Source organism: Sorex araneus, chromosome X (assembly GCF_027595985.1).
Source record: "Sorex araneus isolate mSorAra2 chromosome X, mSorAra2.pri, whole genome shotgun sequence".
NCBI classification, from domain to species: domain Eukaryota; kingdom Metazoa; phylum Chordata; class Mammalia; order Eulipotyphla; family Soricidae; genus Sorex; species Sorex araneus.
In genome coordinates this window covers 92,958,448-92,978,201 of record NC_073313.1, presented here as the reverse complement: position 1 = coordinate 92,978,201, position 19,754 = coordinate 92,958,448, and the positions used below count along the sequence as shown (strand labels likewise).

The 19,754-nt window shown below is 36.1% G+C and overlaps 1 protein-coding gene across 1 annotated transcript in view; it reads right to left on the bottom strand.

The window, feature by feature from the left end:
* Nucleotides 1-19,754, bottom strand: part of TENM1 (teneurin transmembrane protein 1) — a 1,051,200-nt gene that overhangs the window by 399,535 nt on the left and 631,911 nt on the right. Inside the window, exon 7 of the mRNA XM_004606346.2 lies at nucleotides 17,648-17,886. Coding sequence (XP_004606403.2) covers nucleotides 17,648-17,886 — 239 coding nt within the window. The remainder of the gene's footprint in view (nucleotides 1-17,647; nucleotides 17,887-19,754) is intronic.

The window sequence follows — 19,754 nt, the reverse complement described above, 5'->3', positions numbered from 1 at the left end:
TAAGGTTATGCATAATCATTTTTCTACAAAAATATTCCATGTACTTGCACTACATCATAAGCACAAATAAAACATACTTAAATATTGCTTTACAAAACCATCTGAACTGAAGTCATTATGGCTTTGAGATCTCTTTCAAATATTATTGAAAAGCTGTTGTGTTTGGCATGGATAAAATTTCCTAGAAGGAGATGACTTAACTAAATTATTTTAAATAGGATCATCAAAACCATTTTAACTTGAACAGTTTTAAATAACACATTTTGGGAAAGAGTGAGATAGTACAATAGAAGCTACATTTCTTGTAGTGTCATATATGAATCCCTTCATTTCCACTTATAGATAAATTAATTATTCCTTACAGCATAAAAAAATTTTGTCTTAGTACAATTCAAACTATTTTTACAGTATGGAGGATAGAAAGATTCTATTGTAGCAATAAATCATTTTAATGCCCCAGTTCCATATTAAATTATCTTAAAACTTTCATTTATTATGTATTTTATATTTTCTGTGCCAGTGTCACATTTATAAATAACATGTCTATTTGTGCAACTTATCATAGGTTTAATACATAATATTCATTTGCAACTTCAAAACAGGTCTATCTGTATATTCTTTAGCATGCAGATACAATTTAATGTTTTCATCTGGAATCCTACCACCAATAAGTACTCTCCATAATTCAATTCTTTTCCTTTTGTATTAAAATTTATATCAGAAAAAATAAGTAGCATAGTTATATCTATTTTCTCTAAAAATCATCTCAGAATAATACATTAAAATATCAATTTTGCTAAGAATCAGCATCTTTTACTCTTTAAAATATTTTTGTTTCCATTCTATTTCATTTTATGTTTAACTAGTCCTTTTCACTATGCTTCAAACCACTGCCTATACCTTCATGAATATTAATGATGAAAGTATGTTCGAGTCCTGAACTCTTACTCTGTTTTCCTAAGTTGAGGTCTGGTTAATAAAAATATCCAAAATCATTTCAGAGGTCCAGATATAACTCGTGATTATGGACAATGGAAGAGACTCACACAGAAGCACTTGCCATCTTACCCATTTTCCCAATATGCATTACAATTTTTAAATAAAAATGTATAGATTTATTTATGCCATATACTCCTCTACTCCTGGTATCTAATACTTAGCAATTCACTTTTCTATTTAGCATCAAGTAATCATAGTCATAGACTACGTGTTTGTGTTTTTCCACAAACATGTAGATTATGTGCATGCGTTTTCCTAAAAACTTTCAGATTATAAGAACTCTTCCTAAATCAATAGTATTCCTAAAGTAGCATTCAAAAGGCAGGATGATATGAGTTTGTGGACTTAGGAGGCATAAAATTGGGAATGAAAAATGAATGAGCAGTAGCTGAGTTAAATAAGTACAGAGGCTTGAACTTGCCTAGTAAGATTTAAACAGATGAAAAAATGGAAACAAAGTAAAGGGGTTAGTTTGACCTGTTTGTTTTGTGTTTTTTAAGATGACACCATGACTGCTTTTGAATAATCATCAATGTTTTGATTGATTCAGGATCCTCAAGTATTTTCTTCATTTCATGCAGTAATTATTTGTTGGCCATTTTCCATATATTAGACACTGTCCAAGACACTGAAGATACAATTGTGACTGCTTGGTTACAAAAACACTTGCCTTTCTTCAGCTTACATAATAAAACATGGTAGTTGTTATAAAGTACTGTGCCAGTCTCTGTGGCATGAGATGATATGTCCTTGTTGTTTTTATTTGCATCTCTCTTATTATTAGTGATGTAAAACATTTCTTCATGTGCATTTTGGCCAGCTTCAGTGATGCATTATTAGCAATGCAGAGTATTCCTTCATGTGTCTTTTGGCTACTTCATTTCTTCTTTGTAAAGTTTATGCTTATTTCTTCTCCCCATTTTTATGGGGTGATTTTTTTTCTGTGAAGTTCTAACAGTACTTTTATATCTTGAATATTAACGCCTTACCCAATGAGTGCTGGGTAAATAGTTTCTCCCATTATATTGGCTGCATTTTTATTCTGGTTTTAATTTTTTGAGGTGCAGAAGCTTCTTATTTTAATGTAGTACTATTTGTTTATCTTTACTTTCACTTAGTCAGTGGTGCTTCAAGCCCACTTCGCAGAATATACACGTAAGGTCCAAAACAAAATGGAGAAAAGACATTTTCACCCCTGTATTCCTTGCAGAATTGTCCACAATAGCTAAATTCTGATAATAACCCAAGTATCCAAGAATAGATGAGTGGACAGAGAAATTATGGTACATATACAAAATAGCATATGATTTGGTCATAAGAAAAGATAAATTCAGGCAACAACTATGGTGGAGACAAGATGAATCCAAAACAGGTGGTGAAGGCAAACTCTTGGGAGGCAACTGGGTAGCGGTGGAAAAATTGGTGGACTGAACATTGGATGCTTGAAACTCAATCATAACTTCATTAATTTCATTTTTACTAATTTTTAAAATAAATGTAAAAGAGCAATTTATGTAGAGATAGTCTCTCTTCCTTCCTTCCTTCCTTCCTTCCTTCCTTCCTTCCTTCCTTCCTTCCTTCCTTCCCTCCTTCCTTCCTCCCTCCCTCCCTCCCGCTCTCTCCCTCTTTCTCTTTCTCTCTTCCTTTCTTTCTCTCTTCCTCTCTCTTTTTCTTTCTTTCTTTCTTTCTCTCTTCCTCTCTCTTTTTCTTTCTTTCTTTCTTTCTTTCTTTCTTTCTTTCTTTCTTTCTTTCTTTCTTTCTTTCTTTCTTTCTTTCTTTCTTTCTTTCTTTCTTTCTTTCATTCTTTCTTTCGTTCTTTCCTTTTTTCTTTTGGTTTTGGGGTCACACATGGTGATTCTCAGGGGATACTCCTTTTTCTATAGTCTGGAATTACTGCTAAGGGCTCGAGGGACCATATATGAAGCCAGGGATCAAACCTGGGTCAGTTGCATGCAACATAAACACTACACCCACTATACTCTCTGGCTTGTAGAGATATTATTTTCAACCTCTATTGTTGATAGAGGTTTCAAAGTTTGCAAAATACTCCGGTAGTAAATGTTTAATTTCTAATTTTATATCTCACAGCGATTCAATAAAATTATAAAAAATAAATAAAGACTTAACATGTTCCAAAAGGTAAAAAGATTTCTTTAACAAACATTTATGTAGGTACCACCTGACTTAAACCTTAACCAATAAGGTTGAGGTTTCTTATATATTCCTACTCTTATTTTCTCCTTAGGATTAGGATAGGCAGCACATTTTTACAAGGCTAATTTAATCAAGGTAAATTCTCTGAACGTAATAGAATTAAACAATAAACCAGAAACACATGTATCACAAAAATTTTCCAAATACTTAGAAATTAAACAATATACTTCTATTCTCTGGATAAAGAAAGAAAAGTTTCTCAAGAAGAATTAGGAAATATTTTTGAAATATCCTGGCATCACATACAGTCCCCAAAGTTTTGCTAGGAGTGATCCCTAAGTGTAGAGCCAGGAGTAAGCCCCTAGCACTACTGGGTATATCCCTAAGACTAAGACAAACCAAAATAGTCATCAAGGGGTCAAGGGATTGTATAGTGGTTATGCTTTTGCCTAACATAGGTCGAATTCCTGGCACCACAGACCCCAAATGTTGCCTTGGGGAAATTTCTGAGCACTGCCAAGGTCACCTATGTCATGTCTGCACTGCTAACAATATCAACACTGCAAGTCCTGCACAGCATTACAGGCCCTGAGTAACACCACAGCCTTAGCGTCTTGTACTAAACTGCAGGCCAAGAGTCACCAAGATCCCTAAATCCTCCTGAGTACCATATGGGACTGCAAACAGAACAAAATGAAACAAAATTCTCAGATAGAAAACAAAGAAAAATCTCTCTGGGGGAGATTAATGAAATGTTAGTTTGCTTCAGATTTGGATCCATCAGGAATTGTCTTGCAATAGCATATAATCTTACACCCCCCGCAAAAAAGTACTCAGTTAAAAATTTCCACTCCTAGAAATTTTGTAATGTTGCCTGTCAAGTTGACAGGCGGGGGGATAGTGAGGGGGTTGGGAGGGAATCTGGAACACTGGTGGAGGGAAGTTGACACTGGTGGAATAATTAGTGTTGAATTATGGTATGCCTAAATGAAACTCTCAGAAACTTTGTAAATCATGATTTTTTAATGAATTTAAAACATTCCACTCACATAAGACTACAAATAACCAAAGAAAAGTAACTGGAAAAAAAGAAACAAAAATAACTTGATCCTTAAAAATATGGGAATTACCAGAGGAAAAGGAGAAGAGGGGGAAAGACTGAGTAGAGGGAGTAATTTTGATATTGTAATAGAAAAAGTTCATTGATGGTAGGGTAGTGAGGTTTATAAACATATCGAGGTGTGAAGCTATATTACCAAATATTTTTAGTATAGTAAAGCAATGGGAAATCAATATGGCCTGATAAATATTTCTACTTTCTTTTATAGAATAATATACTTGTTCCTAACCCCCACTCTCTAGTGGGTTATTTAGCTAGTATTAGTTGATTACTTGTAAAGAGAAACATCCAAAACCTCCTATGTATGTTATTTAATATTATTTTCATTAAACTTCATAATTCTGGGGGTTGGAGTGATAGCACAAGGAGTAGGGCACTTGCCTTGCACGCAGCCAACCCAGATTCGATTCTCAGCATCCCATATGGTCCCCTGAGCACCGCCAAGAGTGATTCCTGAGTGCAGAGCCAGGAGTAACCCCTAAACATCGCCGGGTATGACCCAAAAAAGCAAAAAGCAAAAAAACCCCATAATGTGGTGATATGGTATATTTAAAATATATTATGTAATAGTGTTATTTGTCACACTTATATATGTTTAATTAAAGTTAATATTCACAATAAAAGGAAATTAAAGTTTTTCCTTCAGTGAAAAAAGATAAAAATGGAATTAAGGCTGAGACAAGATATTCTACAACATCAGCAATAGGGCTACTTACTTTGGTGATTTGGTATAAAGAAATAAAGAAAGGTGTTAGAGAGTATCTAATGGAAATATGTACAGAGACACAATCAACAGAACCTGGATCTGAAGTGGTGGATAGCAGAAGGATATCTTGGGATAATTTTGGAGAGAACTGGAATTATTGTCGAGGAATTGCCACAGTGTTCAACATCTAAAAATAATGTCTCAATATTACTATAAACTTTGAAACCTCAATTAAAATTTTAAATGGATGTTATATAAGTTAGCCCTACATTAGAAATTCTATAATGAGGTTTTCATCAGCAGAAAATTATAGTGTATAATCTTGAACCCTCTTCATTTGCTCATTATTCCACAGATATCATTGGGGCCCTAAAGGAAAATACCGCTTGAGAAGCTACATTGTGATAATGGTATTCCATATAGATCTTGCCTATACTGGAGAATCCAATATAAATCAAAGCTCTTATATAAGCAGTATTTGTATCTTGGTGGCCTTGTAAAGTCTACCTGGAGATCACTTCCTTGTAGTATGACACTTAATCAAGAATCCAGGTTTCCCTGAGCAAATAAATTTTACATCTGTAAGAGAGTTCCACATATATATATATGTATGTATGTATGTACATGTAAATCATAGATCACTGTATCACTGTCATCCAATTGTTCATCAATTTGCTTGAGCAGGCACCAGTAACATCTCCATTGTGAGATTCATTGTTCCTGTTTGTGGCATATCAAATACACCACGGGTAGCTTGCCATATATAAATATATGTAAATCTGACTGAATTATATATGAAAACATTTTTTGCTGGGTCTAATATTAAAAATTCTTATATCCCACTCTCCGACCATCCAATCCTAGATTAGTCAGCTCACTTCGAGCTATAACTTCCTTCACAAGATCATGCACCAACCTCGTATTTTCCATGCCATTAGCTTCCTTCTCCTACTCTTATTTCCCTACTAAGAGTGATTCTTTGGATGATCACTTCAAGAACTTTATCATCAGCAACTATATTTTCCTTATACCTTTGGTCTTCTTGATGCATTTCCCTGCAATCCTCTGCAGTGGTACAACAATAAATAGTTACAATTCACTAACTGCTCGTGAAACACTCTATATATTTGTTTTCCTCACCTAATTACTTTTAAAATATTTTAAACTTAGAGCTTATTTACATTCCTATTTATATTGAGAAGGTCAAAAGATGTATTTATGTTTTGCATCTGTCAATATTTATCATTACATAAATTAGATGCTGATAACTTTTTAAACTATTAACTTGTTGAATATTAACAACAAGTGATTATATTTTAACATAATGTATAAAAATACCTATATTTATAAATTAAAATATTGATGTTAGCACTGTTTACAACTTTGAAAATTTCTTTAGTGCTTGGGTTATAAAAATAGCAGAATTCTCATATATGCATTTACACACTATCTCTTGCCATATGACTTATCCTATGACTTCTGGAAAACTCAATCACACACTCAGGAGAGACCTACAATGCAAAAGATAAACACATCTTTGTATCTTTGTGATATTATGAATAATTTTGTCCTGTGTGTCCTCCATCGTGTCTTGGGCTACCTAGTTGTCCCCAGACTGTACACTAAAGATGACTGATTTTCTATTACAAATCTCTAATGGTTTTTTCCAACATTTCTAGTTTATTCTTAATGTCCCTATCAGATTCTCTGTCTTCAGAAGTCTTGACTATTATATGCCAGGCATTCACATTTCATACTCTTCTTTTCCTTGTACAGTTTTTGCTGTCCTCAACGGTGTCGCTAAAGTTTCAGAACCAGCTGTATTACAATACAATATATATATTCATATATACCTATTTCCATCTTAAATATTTTCCTTATATTATTTTCTATCTTAGCCAATAGCATAACTCTGTACCCATAAACGTAACAAAAATTTCTCCCTCCTGCCATGTATAATTAGTCTTTAATTGTATATTATACTTGTGCAAACATTTCTTCTGTCTACTCTTTATTCCCATGCGTTTATGCTATCACTCACTTATATTACTAATATAATCTCAAAATTTGTTTTTATTACTGTAGGTTTTCAACTCTATTATTGCTTGCCTGAAAATTCTCTCACATAGTCATAAAGATGATTTTTTTCTAAATGGAAATCAGAGCAAATAATTTTCCTTATATAATAAAAAATGAAATATATCATTTGATCTTGGATTTAAATTTTAAGCTCCTTACCACGGTTTTAAATGGGTATCTTGGGCCAGAGAGATAGTTGAGCAATTAAGACTCTTGTTTTACACACAGCACACTCTGGTTTGATCCCTGGCTCTACTTATATGACCTTGAGCTTCACTGGGAGTGAACCCTGAGTACAGAGCCAGGAGTAAACTCTAAGCACGGCTATGTGTGGCCCCAAAATAAACAAAAAGAAGAACTTTCTTGATCTATTCTTGCTTATGATCACTATCTACTGCACCTTCCAGTAATACATCCTTTTTCTTCCTTTGGTTTTCTTACACATCTTTTATCTTACAAAAACCAGGGCTTTCTTTTTTTTTCTTTTTTTTAAATCTATTTATTTTTATATAGAGAATCACCGTGAGGGTACAGTTACAGATTTACACACTTTTGTGCTTATACTTCCCTCATACAAAGTTCGGGAACCCATCCCTTCACCAGTGCCCATTCTCCACCACCCGTAACCCCAGCGTCCCTCCCACTCTCCCCAATCCCATCTCCCCCCCACCCCACCCTGCCACTGTGGCAAGGCATTCCCTTCTGTTCTCTCTCTCTAATTAGCTGTTGTGGTTTGCAATAAAGGTGTTGAGTGGCCGCTGTGCTCAGTCTCTAGCCCTCATTCAGCCCGCAACTCCCTTCCCCCACATGGCCTTCGACTACAATGTAGTTGGTGATCGCTTCTCTGAGTTGACCTTTCCCTGGAACGTGAGGCCAGCCTCGAAGCCATGGAGTCAACCTCCTGGTACTTATTTCTACAGTTCTTGGGTGTTAGTCTCCCACTCTGTTATTCTATATACCATAGATGAGTGCAATCTTTCTATGTCTGTCTCTCTCTTTCTGACTCATTTCACTCAGCATGAAACTTTTCATGCCCATCCACTTAACTACAAAATTCTTGACCTCCTTTTTTCTAACAGCTGCATAGTATTCCATTGTATAGATGTACCAAAGTTTCCTCAACCAGTCATCCGTTCTGGGGCATTCGGGTTTTTTCCAGATTCTGGCTATTGTAAACAGTGCTGCGATGAACATACATGTGCAGATGTTGTTTCAATTGTACTTTTTTGCCTCTCTGGGATATATTCCCAGCAGTGGTATTGCTGGGTCAAATGGGAATTCAATATCTAATTTTTTGAGAGTCGTCCAAATTGTTTTCCAGAAGGGCTGAACCAGTCGGCATTCCCACCAGCAGTGAAGAAGGGTCCCTTTCTCCCCACATCCTCTCCAACAGCGGTTGCTTTTGTTCTTTTGGATGTGTGCTAGTCTCTGTGGTGTGAGGTGGTATCTCATGGTTGTTTTGATCTGCATCTCTCTGATGATTAGTGATGCAGAGCACTTTTTCATGTGCCTTTTGGCCATTCGTATTTCTTCCTTGGTAAAGTTTCTGTTCATTTCTTCGCCCCATTTTTTGATGGGGTTGGATATTTTCTTCTTGTAGAGTTCAACCAGTGCTTTATATACCAATGATATCAACCCCTTATCTGATGGGTATTGTGTAAATATCCTTTCCCATTCTGTGGATAGTCTTTGGATTCTGGTCACTGTATCTCTTGCGGTGCAGAAGCTTTTTAGTTTAATGTAGTCCCATTTGTTGATCTCTGTTTTTACTAGATTGCTTAGTTCCGTGTCACCTTTGAAGATACCTTTATCTTCAATATCGTGGAGGGTTTCGCCGACCTTGTCTTCCATGTACCTTATGGTTTGTGGTCTAATGTTGAGGTCTTTAATCCATTTTGATCTGACTTTTGTGCATGGTGTCAGGTCAAGGTCTAAACCCATTTTTTTTAATAATAATTTATTTATTTTTAATTAGAGAATCACCGTGAGGGTACAGTTACAGATTTATACACTTTTGTGCTTATACTTCCCTCATACAAAGTTCGGAAACCCATTCCTTCACCAGTGCCCATTCTCCACCACCCGTAAACCCAGTGTCCCTCCCACCCTCCCCAATCCCATCTCCCCCCCAACCCACCCTGCCACTGTGGCAGGGCATTCCCTTCTGTTCTCTCTCTCTAATTAGCTGTTGTGGTTTGCAATAAAGGTGTTGAGTGGCCGCTGTGCTCAGTCTCTAGCCCTCATTCAGCCCGCAACTCCCTTCCCCCACATGGCCTTCGACTACAATGTAATTGGTGATCGCTTTTCTGAGTTGCCCTTTCCCCGGAACGTGAGGCCAGCCTCGAAGCCATGGGGTCAACCTCCTGGTACTTATTTCTACAGTTCTTGGGTATTAGTCTCCCACTCTGATATTCTATATACCATAGATGAGTGCAGTCTTTCTATGTCTGTCTCTCTCTTTCTGACTCATTTCACTCAGCATGAAACTTTTCATGCCCATCCACTTAACTACAAAATTCTTGACTTCCTTTTTTCTAACAGCTGCATAGTATTCCATTGTATAGATGTACCAAAGTTTCCTCAACCAGTCATCCGTTTTGGGGCATTCGGGTTTTTTCCAGATTCTGGCTATTGTAAACAGTGCTGCAATGAAAATACATGTGCAGATGTTGTTTCGATTGCACTTTTTTGCCTCTCTGTAAACCCATATTTTTGCATGTGGTTGTCCAGTTGTGCCAGCACCATTTGTTTAAGAGGCTTTCCTTGCTCCACTTCACATCTCTTGCTCCCTTATCAAAGATTAGATGATCATACATTTGGGGTTGTATGTAGGGATATTCCACCCTGTTCCATTGGTCTATGGCTCTGCCTTTGTTCCAGTACCATGCTGTTTTAATTGTTACTGCTTTGCAGTAAAGTGAGAGGTTGGGGAGGGTGATGCCTCCCATCATCTTTTTCCCAAGAATTGTTTTAGCTATCCTTGGACGTTTGTTATTCCATATGAATTTTAGGATTGCTTGATCCATTTCTTTGAAGAATGTCATGGGTATATTTATAGGGATCGCATTGAATCTGTATAATGCTTTAGGGAGTATTGCCATTTTGACAACATTGATTCTCCCTATCCACGAGCAGGGTATATGTTTCCATTTCCTCATGTCCTCTTTGATTTCATGGAGTAGCGTTTTGTAGTTTTCTTTGTAAAGGTCTTTTACTTCCTTGGTTAAGCTGATTCCAAGGTACTTGATTTTCTGGGGCACGATTGTGAATGGGATTGCTTTTTTCATGTCCCTTTCCTCTGCCTCATTGTTTGCATATATGAAGGCCATGGATTTTTGGGTATTGATTTTGTAGCCTGCAACTTTACTGTATAAGTCTATTGTTTCTAAGAGTTTCTTAGTAGAGGTTTTAGGCTTCTCTAGATATAGTATCATGTCGTCTGCAAATAGTGAGAGTTTGATTTCTTCCTTTCCTATCTGGATGCCCTTAATCTCTTTTTCTTGTCTAATAGCTATCGCAAGTACTTCCAGTACTATATTGAAGAGGAGTGGTGAGAGTGGGCATCCTTGTCTTGTGCCTGATCTCAGAGGAAAGGCCCTTAGTTTTTCCCCGTTGAGGATAATGCTTGTCGTAGGCTTGTGATAGATGGCTTCGACTATCTTGAGGAAAGTTCCTCCAAACCCCATTTTGGCAAGGGTTTTCATCATGAAAGGATGTTGGATCTTGTCAAATGCTTTCTCTGCATCTATTGATATGATCATATGGTTTTTATGTTTACTTTTGTTGATATGCTGGATTATGTTGATTGATTTCCGAATGTTAAACCATCCTTGCATCCCAACCAGGGCTTTCTTTTCACACCTGTGTTCGCCTTTGAACACATATCTCACTTGCTTCTCTCTCTGTTTCTTTGCTGTTTATTTCCATTCTGGAGAATCTCGTGTTCTCTCTAAGTCTTTATAAATAAGTTTCAGTAAAAATGATCTTGCTGTACACACAAAAAACATATTACATTTTTACATGTTTCTGCAAAGGAAATATTTATAAACCCCATGTTAATGCCTATCTTCCCTGTAAGATGATGGTGGCCCGCTCCAGTACAAATGAAAAATTCAGTGACATACCTCTCTTGAGGTTAGCAGTAGTTATTAGGGGTTACTTCTGGCTCTGAACTCAGGGATCACTACTGCTGGGGGGCAGGGTGTTGGCAATGAACTCGAACTCAGGTTGGCCCTGTGCAAGCTAAGTACTCTATCTGCTGGACTGTCTCTTTGGCCCCTCAGTGACATTTCTTAAATTTAAAATGGATCAACATTCCATCTGTTTCAAGACCATTGCTATGATTTAGTTTATTCTTATTCACTTAAGTAAATATAGCTTAAAAACTGATACTGCATGTCTATAAAATAATAATGTATTCTATATTATGTACATATAATTAATTCTTAAATGTAGATAGGGATAAACTGAAAGTTAAATAAGAGTAAAATTACTAATTTATGCAATGTAGTTTAAATGATTTTCTTTGAGATCACAGATTTCTTGAGAGAAAACTGTTTTTTAAATTTGTAATATGGTTTCTTTACACAAAAATTATTAAGAATGTGAAACTCGACCGCTGCCGAGATGTGACCCCGCGGGCCGCACGCGTGTGCGGCTCCTCCACAGCTGCACAAGCGTGAATCCAGACCCAGCTGAACCGACTACAACATGGACTGCTCCTTGCAGATTGTCTCCAGCTTGAGAACTAAGCCGCGACCCCATGCCCACCTGGGAGGGGAAAGGTATTTCTCTCTCTCGCCTGTCCCTTCCCGGGGATGAAGGGCGTGGGGACCGCCATATTATGACAACCACAGATGGGGTTTACAAGCTTGCAATGATCTAATATCCAGAAGAAATCTCCCTGGTCTTAGTTGTTAAAGTACAGAAATCCAAGACCTCATTTCTCTTCACAACAGGTCTGACTCTAGTGGGGTGCCTCTAATAATAATGGTGAGGTTTGTGTTGAAATATTGAATGTAACCAAAGTAAATAGAAAGTAAAGTGAAATTTATCAGTTACAAGGTGGGGGGTGGTGCGGGGGTGGGCGGGATGGGAGGTGTACTGTGTTTTTTTTTTTTTTTTGTCTTCGGTGGTGGGATATGGGCACTGGTGAAGGGATGGTTGTTTCAGCATTGTATGACTAAGACTTAAGCCTGAAAGCATTGTAATTTTCCACATGGTGATTCAATAAAATAAAATTAAAAAAAAAGAATGTGAAACTCAAGAATTCCTACTATGTTGTTCAAAGCATCTAACCCCACCCTACATTTTCCCATCTTTGATCTTCACTATCTCACAGAACCTAATCTTTTTTCTCTACCCAAACTGGGGGAGTGCTGTGTGGGTGGTACTTAGAAGGGTGACTGATTCTTTTCAAGAAAACAAAACAAACTCTATGTATTTCATAAGTTTAGAATCTGGTACTCCTCTACCTAAGAAATTACCTTTCTTACTGTGTTTTAAATCTACAACATGCTAGAATTCCAAGAAAGATGTAAGTATAGCATTTGTTTTTCATTAAAAAGTCTTCAATCTAAGTAATAGGTGCTAATTATGTTTCATTTGAATTTGTGTTCTATTCATGACAGGTAGCAGTGGAAACAAAGTTTATGGAACTTGTAACACCAATAGATGATTTTGCATAAAAATAAAAATCATCTTTATAGAAGAGTTTTGATAAAAGTATGGAGGTCAAGTTTATAATTAGACTAAAGTTGTACTTCAGATCCCATACTTAATCAGATTGTTAGGATGTTGGTAGGTTTATAAATTGTAGGCAAATCAGTGCTAACACAAAACTGCATTCTTTCCCATGAAAGGGTCATTGTTAGTGAAAAGGAAATAGTAAAGATCATTAAACATGACAAAAAATAATGGATAACAATCTATATAATAAGGTAAAACATTTCAGCATTTGATGCTGAATCATTTCTTGAATGTTTTAAGTGACTGTCTATTTAAATTAAAATATATTTCAGCCTATATTTGGCCTCCAGAAAATAAATAGAAAACCATGTTAATAACCCCTCAAAATACTACAGAGGGATCACAAAGACAATTTGTGTGGAGGAACTCATGGCTATCATGCATAAAGCTCTGAGTTCAAGCCACCTCAGCCCACTTTGCCAGGGGGCCCATGAGTTTTCCAAGCACAATTAACTATATTTTCCATTTAAAAAACACCAAGGAATAATGAAAGTAGTAAAATAAAGGCAAATATGTAGATATTTTAGAACAGAAAGATGGAAACAAATCCATCAAAGGATTCCGATAAATCAGAAATTTTAGCACTGAAAAGCATTGTTTTTGGTGATGTAGGAAGAATAAAAATAACTGTAGGTGATGTTATAATCACTAAATATTGGATCTGAAGATTGGCTTAAATATTCTCTTTCCTAATTCTGAATTTTAATGTCAATCTGTGATCAACTTTCTTTTTATATACTACACAATGTTATGACAAAAAGACAAACAGCCTTGAGTAATTTTATATTTAGATTTGGGACATTACCTGCATTCCCTGAAGATAGTAAAAATCATTACTAATTTCATGGCAAAGTAAAAGGAACACTGACATCATTAACTGTTATTGAATTTGAGTGTCAAAAATCCCTATTTCCTAACTCACTCAATGCAACAGACCACTTGACCCCATATACAATATATTCCACATAGTTTCTACTGTCTGTGAGATTCTAGTGCTTATACAAATTGCTGACTATGAAGAAACTTGATCAAAACATCTGAGATTATCTGAGAAACCATGTTTGTACCCTTCCCAGCAATTGATGAAATACCTTAACCTCGCCTTCTTTGATGCCTTGCATTTGGTCATCTGTCTTTCTGACTACTACTTCATATGACTTATTTGTAAATTCAAGAAAACGTACTTCAGACTGGCACTGATACATCACTGATGCCAAAATATCTTGGAGGATGAATTATAAGCATATATTTTTGATTTAGATGTAAAATATTACAGATTTATAGAGATATGATAACAATAGCCATTCTCTGACATCTTTATATCATCAGTAGGTTTCTAAGCCACCCCATCCAAATTTTATGACCTCGAAACTTATCATGAGAAAGTATTTTCTTGCTAACCCAAAGGATATTGTGGGCAGGTCTGGGAATGGGGATGGTTGTTTGAACAACTAGCTCTAGTTTTTCAGGTGCTGTATTTCCACTATTTTGCAATGCTCACTTATGGAGTTGTAATGCACAGAATGTCTATTGATGTCCCATTGATATTGATGTGATTTCCTCTAGTGAGTTGAGGGTAGCACAGCATATAGCCATTAGTATCTAAAGGTTATGTATAATGGATAGTAGAAGAAAATGAAAGAGCAGAAAAGAATTTGCACGGGAAACAAAAGCAGTATATAGTTTTAGTGAAAGATTTTGGTTCATTTATATAGGAACTGCAAAGGGGATTTGAAAAAAAATGACAACTCTTCCAGACTCAGCAAGAGTTGAGAGTGAAATGGTTTTATATTTTGAATTACATTACATTTTTTTTATTTCAACCACAGAAAGCCATTTAAAAATCATCTTGTATTTTTCAGTTCTTTATGTGACATCCTTCACCTGAATGCCTTTTTATGAATTTTACTCTGTGAGATGGCACAGATGGGGGGATTGAGGTAATTTCAACTGATTTATCCAAAGTCACATATGTTCAGTTCCTGACAGAATTAGGAACAAAATTACAGTATTTGCTATTAATATCTCCTCATTTGAACATGTTCAACTTCCTGTAGTAGCATTTAGCCTTTTCTAGGTCTGAAAAAATCTCACCGTAAATGTTTCCCAGATATATTTTCTCACTGATCAACAAATCATAGCTGCACTTACTAAAGGGTAATTTGGTAAATCCAATTTTACTTGTAAATTAATGAATAAATATCGTCTAGTATACTTATCTTGTATTTCTAGAAGGACAAGCCCTGCGAAGTTTTCAGCAGTGCTAAAGGACAGAAAGGTCTAGTGTTTGAAGACCATAAGCTCTGTAGTACTTAAAAACCATCATCCCTTCTTCTCAGTGATGTGAAATCTTAACCTCAATATGACTTTTGCTATACCTAAGTTTCCTAATTTATAAAACATATGTAATAAGTTTAAGTGCTTTTGTTGAAAGCAAATGGGTTAATAAATTCAGTCTTTTTCAACAAAGTTTTAACATATTCAGTCTTTTTCAACAAAGTTTTAACCAGTAGGCTACTACGTTGCAGACACTGTTCCTGGAGTCAGTTAATTCTGAAAATCAGTGAATGTGAATAAGAATAACAAAGACAATAATGGTAAAGACAATAATATTTAACATTTATAGAATGTGTACAATGTTTTTATTTTTTGCTTTGGTTTTTGAGCTATACTCAGAGGTACTCAGGAATCACTCCTGGCTCTGTGCATAGGGATCACTACTGGCAGGACTGGGGGGATCATCATATGCAGTACTAGATATCAAACCCAGGTTAGGTTCACGCAATGGATGTGTCTAACACACTGTACTATCTCTCCAATCCTTACTTACAATGTTTTGGACACTAATTCAAGTTCCTTGTCATACTTTTTAATTCTCATAGCAACCAAACACTATAAATGCTTTCATAGATCCATTTTCAAGGTGAAGAAATGGAGGACTTAAAAAAAATAAGTAGTTTGCCTAAGATTATTTTATAAAAATTCATGCTTATAACCTTAGTATTAAATACCTTACTTTCATATCAAACATACATGTCATTGTTTATCCTATAATGGCTACAGTATTACATGTTCATCTGTGAAAATATAAATGTAAAACAAATAAGTTTGGGGCTGGAGCGATAGCACAGCGGGTAAGGCATTTGCCTTGCATGCGGCCAACCTGGGTTCGATCCCCAGCATCCGATACGGTCCCCTGAGCACCGCCAGGAGTAATTCCTGAGTGCAAAGCCAGGAGTAACCCCTGTGCATCTCCAGATGAGACCCAAAAAGCAAAAAAAAAAAAAAAACTTAAATAAGTTTGAGTATGTATACAAACAACACAGTGGCCATTATAATAAATTTAAGTATGAACATATTTGAATACAATATAAACATAGAAAGAGCTTGCTGCGACCTGGATTTGTTTACACTGGGGTTTAGGTCTTAAAGCTAAAAAATTATCTCTTTATAGTAAAAGTCAACAGAAAATAATAGAATAATTTGCCCCATAATTGAACAGGAACATTTTAAACTATATTTAAGCTTCTGATATTACTTTTTGTTTTTCTTAACATTGTGTTATGTTACAGTGCTTTCTCATCCCCACTCCATTTTAAATTATATTTTGTTACATTTTATTATATACCAAATAGACAAAATGTTGATTTGTCCTGAAATTCCCAAGATAAGACATTTTAATATTATACAATGATATCATCTACATTTAATAGAATCATTGTTCAGATATATTCAGGTTATATGATGAAAATATGAGATAATCATGAACATAAATATAGGCTATATCCAATACTATTGACACTATCTGTGACATCCTTACAAAATATTTCTGTTTCTATACTTATCTCCTTTCCTATGACTTTTTAACAACTGATTGTGTGATCTTCTTTATTGTTAATATTTTTAACAAAATAAGAATCAGGCAAACTTATTTTCTCATTTATGTTTGAGGACACATATATATTTTACATTAGTAGATAACTCTGCTTCAATTAGGAAATCAGGGTAAACATCAAAAGAAGTTACTGTGTTGTACCTGAATAAAATTTTTCTTACTGTGGTAGTTTTTTGTATTCTAGAACTAATGCTTCTACAAACTACAGGCTTCTTAAGTTAATTTACATTTTAGACTACAGAGCCACTCAAGCAAGGAAATTCATGTTCAGTCAAAATAATGCCATTCACAAAAATCAATACTATATGCTATCAAGTGAGGGTGACTTAAATCAGGGTGATTCACAAACAACAATATATTACTTAAGAGTGAAGAGCACCTCACCACTATTTCTCCTTTATCATCCTAAAAATATTAACCATTGCAGTTTTGTAGCTATTTACCTAGTTAAAATAAGAATACTTATTTTTCAGTCCAGGTGTAAAAGTGAATTCTTGGTAAGGAATTATGCATCAATTTTTTTGGATAGCTTCCAAATAACTACAACTCCAGTGAAATTGCTACCTGAAAATTCAGTAGCAGTTTTATTGTTCAAGCTATAATTTAAGAAGCTATTGTAGATTGGTACTTATGACTCCTAATGAGAAAGCCATAACATCTTTTTAATTGAAGGGAAAATGGTTAACTACAGTAATTGCAATCAATAAGTCTGTTAATAGTATAAATATTTCTGCTCAAAGAGCATTCCTACTCTCCTCAGCTGTATTTAATGTTAGAAAATGCAAAAATGAGAAAACAAAATCAAACTAATTAGAAATCCACTTGCTAATTACAATTCTAAGCCTCGATTCAAATATGTCGGTCCTGGGTTTCAAAGAGAACGTTCTACCCCACCACAAGCAAAATCAGAATTTTAGGGAATGTGAGGCATAGGGAAAGGCCTTACCAATCACGTAAGCTAGTAACAAGGCCAAAGTCACGGTGATCGCAGTGGCGCTCAAGGCAGTACACTTCCAGTTGCAACATCGGTAAGGTTTGTTAAAGGTGAAGGCAGGTCTGGAGAAGGTGCTGCGAGGAAGTGGCCTGGGAGGAGGCGAGTACACAGTATTGGATGTGAGAGGGTAGTTCTGACTGGCCGCACTGAAGATAGCAGAAGAGCCAGATCCGTGTTTGAACAGGAAATGCCTGTCAAAAGGAAAGGAAGAATTTGGACATTATAAACCAAAGCAGATTGCTACAAGTGTACAAATGTGACACACTGAGAACAACTCTTCATGACAGACCTCAAGGGAAACTAGGTGGAGCTCACCAAGTTTCCCACGGGAAGAATTAACTGTGAAATATCTTTGGGAATCTCTTTGTTTTCTCATTTAGACCTTTCAGAGAAGGAAAGAAGTCTTCTCTTCCCTGACCTGCTCGATAGTAAATTTCCCAAACTCTGACTACCAATATTCTACATTTGATGTAATGGAGTACACAGGCTTTTTTTTTCCCACTTTCAAAACAGAAGGAATTGTCAATAGGCATTTGGATAATTGGAAAGCCTGGTAATTGTGACTCTGTTTAGAAAGTAGCTTTCTGGTGTATTTTCAGCCAATATTTTATTATGAGAATTGTCAACTATATGTAAATTGAAAGACTTTTACAACACACATCAACCTAGCAATTCGATTTACAGTTAACTGCACTGTAGCACTGTCGTCTCCTTGTTTACCGATTTGCTCGAGTGGGCACCAGTAATGTATCCATTATGAGATTTGAGACTTGTTATTACTGTTTTTGGCATATTGAATACGCCACAGGTCGCTTGCCAGGCTCTGCCGTGGAGGTGAGATACTCTCAGTAGCTTGCTGGGCTCTCCAAGAGAGATGGAGGAATCGAACCCGGGTAGGCTGCATGAGAGGGAAACGCCCCACCCGCTGTGCTATCACTCCAGTTGGAGAGCCTGAGAAGCTACTGAGAATATCCCGCCCACAAGGCAGAGTCTGGCAAGCTACCCGTGGTGTATTCGATATGCCAAAAAAAAAAACAGTTACAGTTAATACTTGACAATATTGTTTTATCAAACATATTTACCTTTCAATTCCTATCTTTATCAATCAGTCCATCTTAATTGTAAAGCACTTCAAAGTATCTGACATACATCAGTATGTTTCCCTTTCTATACCACAACTTGGTTATTTAGAGTTCAACTTCTATTATGAAATATATACCTGTTGCACTACACAAATTTAAATTGAGTAAGATTCTGAGATTTGAGAAATGCAATTACTTGTGCAACACAACCCCCTCGTAAGATATAGAACATTCCCAAACTCCCAGGAAGTTCCCGTCTGTTTTCCTTTTTTCTTTTCTTTTTAGGGGTTTCTTTTTAAAATTTTTATTGAATCACTGTGAGATTGTTACAAGCTTTTGTGTTTCAGTTACAATCATACAATGATCAAACACCCATCCCTCCACAAGTGCACATTTTCCACCACCATAATCCCTGGTATATCCTCCCTTTCCCACCCTCCCCCTACCTCCGTGGAAGAAAATAGTCCCCATACTATCTCTCTACTTCTGGGTATCATGGCTTGCAACACAGACACTGAAAGGGCATCATGCTTGGTCCATTATCTACTTTCAGCACACATCTCCCATCCTGACTGGTTCCTCCAGCCATCATTTTCTTAGTGATCCCTTCTCTACTCCATCTGCCTTCTCCCCTCTGCTCATGAAGCAGGCTTCCAGCTATGGGGCAATCCTCCTGTCCTTTGTATCTACTGTTCTTGGGTGTCAGCCTCATGGTATGCTATTCTATATTCCACAGATGCCAACTGGTCCAGCCTTTCTGGAAAACAATATGGACAGTCCTTCAGAAAATAGAAATTGAGCTTCCATATGACCCCGCAATACCACTTCTGGGGATAGACTATATTATTATCCTCATTGTGCATTTAAGAAAATGAAGACATGTAAGCTAGTAACAAGGCCAAAGTCATGGTGATAATAGGCTGAAATTCACCTAGCAAGTTAATGACAGAACACTAAAAGGAATCCTCTTCATTCAG